At 42.3% G+C, this 11,266-nt stretch overlaps 1 protein-coding gene across 2 annotated transcripts in view; it reads right to left on the bottom strand.

The window, feature by feature from the left end:
* Positions 1-641: 641 nt before the first annotated feature.
* The window catches only part of scaf11 (SR-related CTD-associated factor 11), a 67,585-nt gene continuing 56,960 nt past the window's right edge, over positions 642-11,266 (bottom strand). Inside the window, exons 13-15 of one of the 2 annotated variants that reach the window (XM_059652558.1) lie at positions 9,355-9,609; positions 8,253-8,372; positions 642-1,424 (exon numbers count right to left, since the gene is read on the bottom strand). In XM_059652558.1, the coding sequence (XP_059508541.1) occupies positions 1,278-1,424; positions 8,253-8,372; positions 9,355-9,609 (522 nt within the window). In that variant the 3' untranslated portion in view covers positions 642-1,277. The remainder of the gene's footprint in view (positions 1,425-8,252; positions 8,373-9,354; positions 9,610-11,266) is intronic. The other variant, XM_059652559.1, reaches the window with a different exon arrangement.

The raw sequence follows: 11,266 nt of genomic DNA, 5'->3' as shown, positions 1-11,266 counted from the left end.
TTTCAACATAAAATACACAGTGTGCTGTATTCCTGAGAGTTACCTGCATTTATGAGAAATGTGCTCAAACTGTCCCACCCTCGTGTAGCATCAGTGAACGCACTTCCAGGAAAACCAGTGCAGAAAAAGCAGATGGTCAAAAAGGGAAGGGAGGCAATGAATTAAGTATGAACTTCTACTGCAAAATTCTATTAAATAATCAAAAACTAGAAGCAATGCTGTGATGTTGTTCTCCATAATTATTAGTTCCAATACACAAATATGATTAAGCACTGATGAAAACAGCAATTTCTGTAAAATTCAGAACACAAGCCTTTGGAAACACGAGAAAAAAATACATTTCACTCAATATTCACTCAATAATAAAAGACCTCAAGCTATATATAGACATTTCCATTGCAAGATCTCTGCTGGTAACTTGTCTATTGCCATGATTTATTAGAATTATCTGAACAAGGTCAGCACCAAAGATGAAATAATTACCATAAGCAGAATGTATTACTATATCATTATCAACAGAATAATCAAAAATAAGCCAACTTTTACAAAGGATATTACATTTGAAGTAAAAATACAGATTTGCTGTCTGAACTTGAATATATTTAAATCCATATGTGTGTCCATCAAGACCCAGAAACTAGTTTGACAAGCAGCAGAAAATTTATTTTGCTGTGTTGGGCAAGTATTACAGAATACTCCTGACATTTTAACCATTCTTTTCTGCTTTTCTCAAAAATGAAACTATAGAATCAAATCTTTTATCAAACATTTCCCACTGAGCAACAGTTCTAGAAGTGTTAAGCAATTATCTTTGTTTAGACCTTATATGCACTAAAACAGCTGATCAGCCTCAGATGCCAGTCTTTAGTGCTTCTACATGATCCAGATCCTTCCAGTTAAACCTGGAAGCTTTTGTACAGCATACAAACGGTTTACAAAAACACTTAACTAGAGTTAACAAAAAAGAAATTCATTGAGATAATTTGATACATTAGGAAATCATCTAACAAATATCACATTTTATACAACTGATCTAGTGACAACCCACGTGAGGGGCCAGGACAGATCATATTAAGTATCCTTACAACTCCAAATAACTAACGACAGCATGCTTTCATTTCACGTTATTGTGTTGTTTCAAATGTTTCAATTTTAGAAAAACACCTAATCTTTTGTAAGGAAAAAAAATTGAACCAATAGATAACAAAGTTCCTACTCATCATTCTATTTTGAGCTCACGTTAACACTGGTAACCAATCAGCTACAGCTTTTATTGTTTAAAAAGATTTGTTCCCAATGATACTGCATTCCTCCGGATTTTGCTTTGGGTTCCCTTTCCTGGCATGTTTGTATTTTTCTACATATGCTTTTACCAAATTGGCTACTTTTCCTGGGATGACTTCACCACTCTTGCTGTGGCAAACCTAAAGAGAAGACACACAAGATTCAATGAATCTACCGGACAAATTTAAATTTACGTAGTGCAGATGTGGTAGATAGGAACTGTTTAATTTATTTAGTTGACAAGACTATGCAAAATAACATACACCTCCAAGACAAAAAATTAAAAGTCAAAATTAACAGGACAAGTTAATCTAGAACTTGCACTGCGGTGATCAAAACAAAGAATTTTTCAAGTCATGCAGGGTTAAATGATGGTTGGGTCTTGGGCAGAGGGTTAAAGGCGGACAGCTGAGGGAAGGCTGCGAGGGAATGGAGAAAAGAGGAAATTACAAGACAGGCTTCATTGGAGAATGCAGGAGGGCTTGTGCACAGCAGCATGAGGCATACCGAAAAATAAGTAGTCAACCTGGCGAAGCTACAAAACAGGACTAATTGTCTGTCAAACAGCATATGCAGCAAGTAATGAGCAAAGTAAAGTGATTCCACAACCAATGAATTAAATTTAAGCTCTGCAGCCCTGCCACATCTAGCTGTGAATGATGTCGAGTTTCCTGCCGTATCTCTCAATTCCGCTAGTATCCAAAACTTAAATGATTCATTCTTATACACATCCACTGAACTTTATGTTACAATCAGACTGTCTTTGCCTATTTGATGCCATTTCATTTTATGGAACAGGTTGAAGGAAAAGGCAGCCCTCCTTTCTGGGTGAATTTTTTCCCAGGTCTTTCCCTTAGCGTTCTACAGTTTGCTCTTCTTTCTGTAGGTCATGCTTGTCACATTTGTTTTGATTGTTTTTATGGACATTTTCTTTCCTGCCACTTTCTTTACTTATCTACTGAAAATGTTGACTTTTGTCATTCCCTATTATGCCTCTTATGTAACATGACCTTAACAATACCAAACAAGTTTCAGCATGTTCTGAATTTTCACATCTTCCAATTAATTATTTAAATTCAGCAGAAGATTGTAAACAGTTACAATCACTATAGAGACTTAATTTTTAAATTTCCACTTTTTAGCAGGAAGGGTAACAGAAGGTATCACATCTTTACTGTAACAAAAGACTAAAAACCATCCTTGTAGGTAACTTCATACTTGAAATCACAAAACAGAACTTTTTTTTTACATTAAGCATAACTGAAAAGCTGGTCACAATTATAATTTAAACTGTCCTTTAGACAGACGTTTAATTTTTCTACAACCAGCCGAAGGTGATTTACAGCTCCTAAGGGTTTTGTTCTTTTCCTTTCCTCAGATGGGTACTTTTAAAACCTGTCTTTCACATTTAAAGTTCTTCCCTGGAAATTCTTCCTCCGAAGCAAACTCGGTGCATCTCCCAATCTGCTTTAACTGAATCTTTCAATTTCGGCGTGAGTTCCAACCTGCATTCCTACATGATGATAATAGCACCTCGTTGACTATAGCTGCTCTTCTTCTCCTGGATCCTGGCAGACCAACTTTGTCAGGTCTTTGCGATATCTTAGACCTTTCTATTTTTCAAGGTCCGTCTCCATGGCAATTTGAATTAGATGGCCCTTGATTCAAAGCAAAAATGCTGACTAGCTAAACCTAGCCTGCAGTCAGGTAGACTTCAGGACAAGTCACATTACCTTCTTCCTTTTACCTGAAAGGGAGTCCCAAAACAAAACTTTATCTCACTACTGCAACATAGCACAATTTATGTATAAACAAATCTCAGAAATTTATGTTCAAAAAAGGAGGCTACTGCATCCCATCATGTCCATGCCACTGCTAACTTCACCCCTGGGCTGGCTAGCTACAGTAACTCCGTTCCTGCTTCTTTCCTCTCCTTTGAGTACTTCTGAGGTAGAAATATTCAATCAGCCAACCTCAACTGAATAAACACGACTGTACTCCCTGTAAACCGACGATTATGTTGCTAAATTCTGAATGAATGCAATCTAGAAGTTTGTGAACTACACCATCTATACAAAATGGTTGGATGGATATTTAACAACCATGAGTCAGAGTACAGGAAGGGGACAGAAGGTTTGAAGATGTGGTGCAATGAGAATGACCTCTCTCTAAACATTGGCAAAACTGAAGAACTGATTACTGACTTCAGAAAGAAAGAAGGAGAACATATGCCCCATCTACATCAACAGAACAGAGGTTAACAGTCAAGAGCATTAAGTTCCTAGGAGTGGATCTCCTGCATAGATGCAACAGTTAAGAAGGCACAACGCCTCTCCTTCCTCAGGTGGCTCAGGAAATTTTGTATGTCCATAAGGACCCTCACCAACTTTTATACATGCACCATAGAAAGCATCCTGCCCAGGCACATAACGGTGTGCTATAGAAACCACTCTGCCCAGGAAGGCAAGAAATTGCAGAAGGTTGTGTACACAGCGCAGACCATCCACGGCATCCATTACACAGCTTGCTGACAACATCATCCTAAAGCCATCGCACCCTGGTAATGCTCTCCTACAACCTCGTCTGTCAGGCAGAAGTACAGAAGGTTAGATACACTCACCAACAGGTTTAGGAACAGCTTCTTCCCAAGCTGTTATGACTGATGAATGGACACTAACTTCAAATAAGCCTGATCTTGCCAATGTTGGTCTTATCTGGTGCCCACCCATGTGACGTAACTTATACGCCTCGGACTTTCTTTTCCACCGTACAATCTGGACATCTTTGCTTACTACGACCAACCTGTATTTCTCATAAACAAAGCTTTTTACCATACTGAGGTGAATCAAATAAAATCGAAAGAACTGATCAACTCAACTCAACTCAACCTGTAGTAACAAACTTTTCATTTTACGACAATACTTCTTCTAACCTCATCTCATACTCCTTTAGGATGATCCTAAATTTTTGCTCCTATTTGCCTGTTCACCAAGCAAATTAACTGCCAATACTCAGGCAAGAAATTCTGAAAACTTCAAACATGTTTTTTTTCCTTTGTTCATTCACGGGGTGAGGGCGTCGCTAACCAGGCAACAATCATTGCCCATCCCTAATTGCCCAGAGGGCAGTTCAGAGTCAACCATATTGCTGTGGGTCTGGAGTCACATGTGGGCCAGACCAGGTAAGGATGGCAGTTTCCTTTCCTAAAGGACATTAGTGAACCAGATGGGTTTTTCCGACAATCAACAATGGATCCATGGTCATCATTAGATGCCTAATTCCAGATAATTTTTAAAATTGATTTCAAATTCCACCATCTGCCATGGTGAGATTCAAACTTGGGATTCCAGGAAATTATCTGGGTCTCTAGACTAAGAGTCCAGCGATAATACCACACTCCATTGTCTCACCTAATCCAATTAATACTTCTATTTTGCAATCTCCTTGTCATTACTGTCCCCTCCCCATTAACTTCAAAGTACACCTGAGGAGATCAAATATCTAGTTGTGACAGAGAAAAACGGAAATGTTTATTTGGAAAACATTGAAGACGTCCACAGATTTAATCAGGAGCACACACAGGTTAAGTTGAGGCATCAGAGTAAGTGTACAAACCTAGGAAGATGTCATCTATTTGACCGTGTTAGTATCACATCCTGCATGTGGTAGAGTTTGTTGAGTATGTATTAGAATTGTTAACATCTCTGATCGAACCAGAGTGGGTAGCTAGTTATCCTTGATCCTGAGAAAGTGCCTAAGATCATCATTTGTTGTTGCACTTGTATAATTCCGTGACCCAGAACGCCCATAATCAAACATAACAGTTGCAGCTTTGGTAATAAAATGTGAGGCTGGATGAACACAGCAGGCCAAGCAGCATCTCAGGAGCACAAAAGCTGACGTTTCGGGCCTAGACCCTTCTTCAGAGAGGGGGATGGGGAGAGGGAACTGGAATAAATAGGGAGAGAGGGGGAGGCGGACCGAAGATGGAGAGTAAAGAAGATAGGTGGAGAGAGTATAGGTGGGGAGGTAGGGAGGGGATAGGTCAGTCCAGGGAAGACGGACAGGTCAAGGAGGTGGGATGAGGTTAGTAGGTAGATGGGGGTGCGGCTTGGGTTGGGAGGAAGGGATGGGTGAGAGGAAGAACCGGTTAGGGAGGCAGAGACAGGTTGGACTGGTTTTGGGATGCAGTGGGTGGGGGGGAAGAGCTGGGCTGGTTGTGTGGTGCAGTGGGAGGAGGGGACGAACTGGGCTGGCTTAGGGATGCAGTAGGGGAAGGGGAGATTTTGAAACTGGTGAAGTCCACATTGATACCATATGGCTGCAGGGTTCCCAGGCGGAATATGAGTTGCTGTTCCTGCAACCTTCGGGTGGCATCATTGTGGCACTGCAGGAGGCCCATGATGGACATGTCATCTAGAGAATGGGAGGGGGAGTGGAAATGGTTTGTGACTGGGAGGTGCAGTTGTTTGTTGCGAACTGAGCGGAGGTGTTCTGCAAAGCGGTCCCCAAGCCTCCGCTTGGTTTCCCCAATGTAGAGGAAGCCGCACCGGGTACAGTGGATGCAGTACACCACATTGGCAGATGTGCAGGTGAACCTCTGCTTAATGTGGAATGTCATCTTGGGGCCTGGGATAGGGGGGAGGGAGGAGGTGTGGGGGCAAGTGTAGCATTTCCTGCGGTTGCAGGGGAAGGTGCCGGGTGTGGTGGGGTTGGAGGGCAGTGTGGAGCGAACAAGGGAGTCACGGAGAGAGTGGTCTCTCCGGAAAGCAGACAGGGGTGGGGATGGAAAAATGTCTTGGGTGGTGGGGTCGGCCCCAAGATGACATTCCACATTAAGCAGAGGTTCACCTGCACATCTGCCAATGTGGTATACTGCATCCACTGTACCCGGTGCGGCTTCCTCTACATTGGGGAAACCAAGCGGAGGCTTGGGGACCGCTTTGCAGAACACCTCCGCTCAGTTCGCAACAAACAACTGCACCTCCCAGTCACAAACCATTTCCACTCCCCCTCCCATTCTCTAGATGACATGTCCATCATGGGCCTCCTGCACTGCCACAATGTTGCCACCCGAAGGTTGCAGGAACAGCAACTCATATTCCGCCTGGGAACCCTGCAGCCATATGGTATCAATGTGGACTTCACCAGTTTCAAAATCTCCCCTTCCCCTACTGCATCCCTAAGCCAGCCCAGTTCGTCCTCTCCCCCCACTGCACCACACAACCAGCCCAGCTCTTCCCCCCCACCCACTGCATCCCAAAACCAGTCCAACCTGTCTCTGCCTCCCTAACCGGTTCTTCCTCTCACCCATCCCTTCCTCCCACCCCAAGCCGCACCCCCATCTACCTACTAACCTCATCCCACCTCCTTGACCTGTCCGTCTTCCCTGGACTGACCTATCCCCTCCCTACCTTCCCACCTATACTCTCTCCACCTATCTTCTTTACTCTCCATCTTCGGTCCGCCTCCCCCTCTCTCCCTATTTATTCCAGTTCCCTCTCCCCATCCCCCTCTCTGAAGAAGGGTCTAGGCCCGAAACGTCAGCTTTTGTGCTCCTGAGATGCTGCTTGGCCTGCTGTGTTCATCCAGCCTCACATTTTATTATCTTGGAATTCTCCAGCATCTGCAGTTCCCATTATCTCTCAGTTGCAGCTTTGGACTGCATAGAGATTCACTATTGCCTTTGTTTTTGTATTCAGTATCTACTTCTATAAAACTCAACTGAAACCAAAAAATGCTGGAGATCACAGCAGGTCAGGCAGTATCCATGGAGAGAGAGAAAGCAAGAGCTGAATTGAAGTGTGGACGTGCCAGCATTACCGCAATAGTATGGGGTCAGGGTTTTCAGTGTTGGGGGAGAAAGGATGTTGATAGTTCAGACAAAGTGATCAGAATATGAGAATGGCTGATCGATGGTGTGTCTAACTGGCAGAATGGGAAGAACAGATAGTCCCACTGGGGTGGGAGGAGGGGAGACAGGACATGGTAACAGAGAATGTAACAAGCAAAGCTAAAAGAAAGGAAAGCAATGGGTTCACAATTTGAAGGCAATGACCTCAACACTGAGCTCAAAAGATTGTAAACTGCCTAGTATGAAGGCGAGATGTTGTTCCTCCAGTTTGCGCTGTGATTCACTGGAGCTTTGCAGCATGCTCAGGACGGACAAGTGGGCATGAAGGAGGAATTTGTTTCTAATGTAATCTTTAAAGATCAAGGACATCAGTATCGTACATTCCTACACCTCCACTCTATTAAAAAGATGACCAACTTATGGTATATTTCCATTACACCTTCTTGTATCAAATACGTTAATTTGCCTTCATCTTCACTGAAACTGAACTTTCACCATAAAACCAGCTCTTAATCCACAAATGTTTTCACATCATTTCCTGCAATTTTCTGTCATTTGTCATTTTCCATGGCTGTCTGTAAACTTTTATGAATTATGCTGAACTCGTATCTAAATTATTTATGTACAGAGAAGAGTTCAAACATGTCCTTGGCATAAACTACACTGTGTGCATGTGAAACATCCATTTCCTCTTCTCTATCAATCATAGAATATTATCAACATCATGTTCGCTGAATTCACTTTGTGCATCCCATCCGTAATTTTCTCAATGAATTTGATTAAATTGTAAGCGTGACCTCCTTTACAAATCCCTGCTGCATTTCCTTGACTAGCCAAAGTTTTTTTAAGTGCTCATTAATGTCTGTGGTCCTGTCACTGATGGACAAGATATTCAGATGAATATTCAGACGAATAACTGCACTTATTCATTTCATGTACCTCAGTGCACCGAGATTAATCTAAAAACACGATAACCAAAGAAATAATTAAATTACCAAGTATAGATAGCCAAGGCATACAATCCTATGACGTGAAGTTTGTTCTGTCCCACTTAAAAAAAAATCCTACTCATCAGTAATGCTGCGGAAAACTACAATCCATTTTGAAACATTACCTTATCGACGGCCTTGCGGACAATTTCTTTATATTCATCCTTGGTAATCTCCTTCTTTTGGTAATAAGGCTTGATGGCTAGTTTCACTTCTTCTACAGCCCTTTCTTGAATTGTACATTTCTACACATTGGAAAGGAAAAGCACTTAAGTTGCACTCTCAACATCAAACAGTGTTTACAGAACTGAAATTTGAGCATTAGTCACATCAATCATAGAATCCTTACAGTGTGGAAACAGGGCATTCAGCCCAGCAAGCCCACACTGACTCTCTGAAGAGCATTCGACCCAGATTCACCACCTCCCCCACACCCTATCCCTGTAACCCTGCATTTCCCATGGCTAATCCATCTAGCTTACACCTCAATGGGCAACCCACCTAACATGCGCATCTTTGGACTGTGGGAGGAAACCAGAGCACCCGAAGGAAACCCACGAAGACACGGGGAGAATGTGCAAACTCCACACAGTCACCGGAGGGTGGAATCAAACCTGCATCACTGGCCCTGCGAAGCAGCAGTGCTAACCACTGAGCCATTGTGCTGGCCAGCAATAATAAACTAATGCGCATCAAGGAACAATGAAATTGTATTACACGAGGCACATACGCACACTTTTTGTTTGCAGGTTCATAAACTTTTAAAAGATTATAAGCAAAGATGTACAAATGCAAAACATCAGACAGAAGGTACAGAAACCTGAACACATGGACTAGCAGGTTCAGGAACAGCTTCTTCCCAGCTGTTATTAGACTGGGGACTGGAGTTTCTAGCCTCAAATAATGTTGATCTTGCTTATGCGTGCCCTGTGCAAGGTGATCTGTATGCCTCTAAGTCTTTTTACAACCTCTGATCTGTACATTCCTGCTTAATTGTAAACAAAGCTTTTCACTGTACTTCAGTACATGCAACAATAAATCAACCAACAAGTAGAAACAAATCTAGTCAATGCAACAAAATCAGATGTACACCATATACAAGTGAAAAACAAATATATGTTAGTTTATAGATCTGAGAATATTTTAAAAAATCTCATATTCAAGTCAAAGTGGTATTAACTCTCTTGCTATACGGGAAGTAAAATTGTTTGGAAATAAATCAATTACCGATTCTGCAGGACTTGCCTTGTCCTTTTTGGGCTTTTCTGTTTCAAATTCTTCCTTCAAGCTTTCTTTTTCCACTGCAGGCTTTGAAGTTGAAAGAGTTGCAAAGACTTGTTGAACGGACTGAAAGGTTGAAGGGGAGACATCTATAGAAAGTGGAAGTTGCATGGCCTTGCCGGGCTCTCCAGCTGTACTGGGTACAGTGGCAGCACTACTTTGCACATCTACCTCTGAAACATTACATGGAGTGGGGATGACCTAAAACAAGAGTGAAGTAAAATATCAAACACTTAATAGTCATCCATGTAAACAGCAAAAAGTAAGTTCACAAATATAAAACAGAACATTGAATGAAACAAAAACAGAAGATGCTGGGAAAACTTAGCAGGTCTGGCAGCATATGTGGACTGAAAGCACAGTTAACATTTCGGGTCCAGTGATCCTTCTTTCCACAGATGCTGCCAGACCTGCAAAGTTTTCCCAGGAGTTTCTGCTTTTGTTTCGTTCAATGTTCTGCCTTTCCAGCAATTTCTGTTTTTGTTTCTGATTTTCAGCATCTGCATTTCTTTCAGTTTTTTTAAAAGAACATTTAATGAAGCAGTTGTGTTAGTAGGTTTATAAAGAGCATGACACACAAGTGTCATCAACAGGACAAAAACCCAACGGGCTGCTTTCCTTCCAGAGTTTTGAGGCCGTTTGTTTTGACTGTGTAATTGAACACAAATGTGCATATATATATATATTATACCAAAGAAACATGACTTCAATTTCAGCAGGCAGAACTTAGCACAAATCTTCGAGGTAGATATCCATGATAGTGGATAACAAAGCACAAGAACAAAGAACAAAGAAAATTACAGCACAGGAGCAGGCCCTTCGCCCCTCCAAGCTTGCGCCAATCCAGATCCTCTGTCTAAACCTGTCGTCTATTTTCTAAGGGTCTGCATCCCTTTGCTCCCTACCCATCCATGTATCTGTCCAGATTCATCTTAAAAGACACTACCGTGTCTGTGTCTACCATCTCTGCTGGCAACGCGTTCCAGGCACCCACCACCCTCTGCATAAAGAACTTTCCACGGATATCTCCCATAAACTTTCCTGCTCACACTTTGAACTCATGACACCATGTAATTGAGTCCCCCACTCTGGGAAAAAGCTTCTTGCTATCCACCTCGTCTATATCCCTCATGATTTTGTAGACCTCAATCAGGTCTCCTCTCAATCTCCATCTTTCTAATGAAAATAACCCTAATCTCCTCAACCTTTCTTCATAGCTAGCACCCTCCATACCAGGCAACATCCTGGTGAACCTCCTTTGCACCCTCTCCAAAGCATCCACATCCTTTTGGTAATGTGGTGATCCGAACTGTACTCTGTATTCTAGATGCGGCCGAACCAAAGTTTTATACAACTGCAACATGACCTGCCAAGTTTTGTGCTCAATACCCTGTCGGATGAAGGAAAGCATGCTGTATGCCTTCTTGACCACTCTATTGACCTGTGTTGCCACCTTCAGGGAACATTGGACCTGAACACCCAGGTCTCTTTGTACATCAATTTTCCCTCGGACTTTTCCATTTACTGTATAGTTTGCTCTTGAATTAGATCTTCCAAAATGCATCACCTCACATTTGCCCAGATTGAACTCCATCTGCCACTTATCTGCCCAACTCTCCAGTCTATCTATATTCTGCTGTAATCCGACAGTGCCCTTCACTATCTGCTACTCCACCAATCTTAGTGTCATCTGCAAACTTGCTGATCAGACCACTGACACCTTCCTCCAAATCATTTACATATATCACAAACAACAGTGGCCCCAGCACAGATCCCTGTGGAACACCACTGGTCACAATTCTCCATTTTGAGAAACTCCCTTCCACTACTGCTCTCTGTCTCCTGTTGCCTAGCCAGT

The sequence above is a fragment of the Stegostoma tigrinum genome, chromosome 18, assembly GCF_030684315.1.
Source record: "Stegostoma tigrinum isolate sSteTig4 chromosome 18, sSteTig4.hap1, whole genome shotgun sequence".
In the NCBI taxonomy this organism is placed as follows: Eukaryota; Metazoa; Chordata; class Chondrichthyes; order Orectolobiformes; family Stegostomatidae; genus Stegostoma; species Stegostoma tigrinum.
Note: the sequence above shows the minus strand (reverse complement) of the source record. Positions and strands in the feature narration are given on the sequence as shown.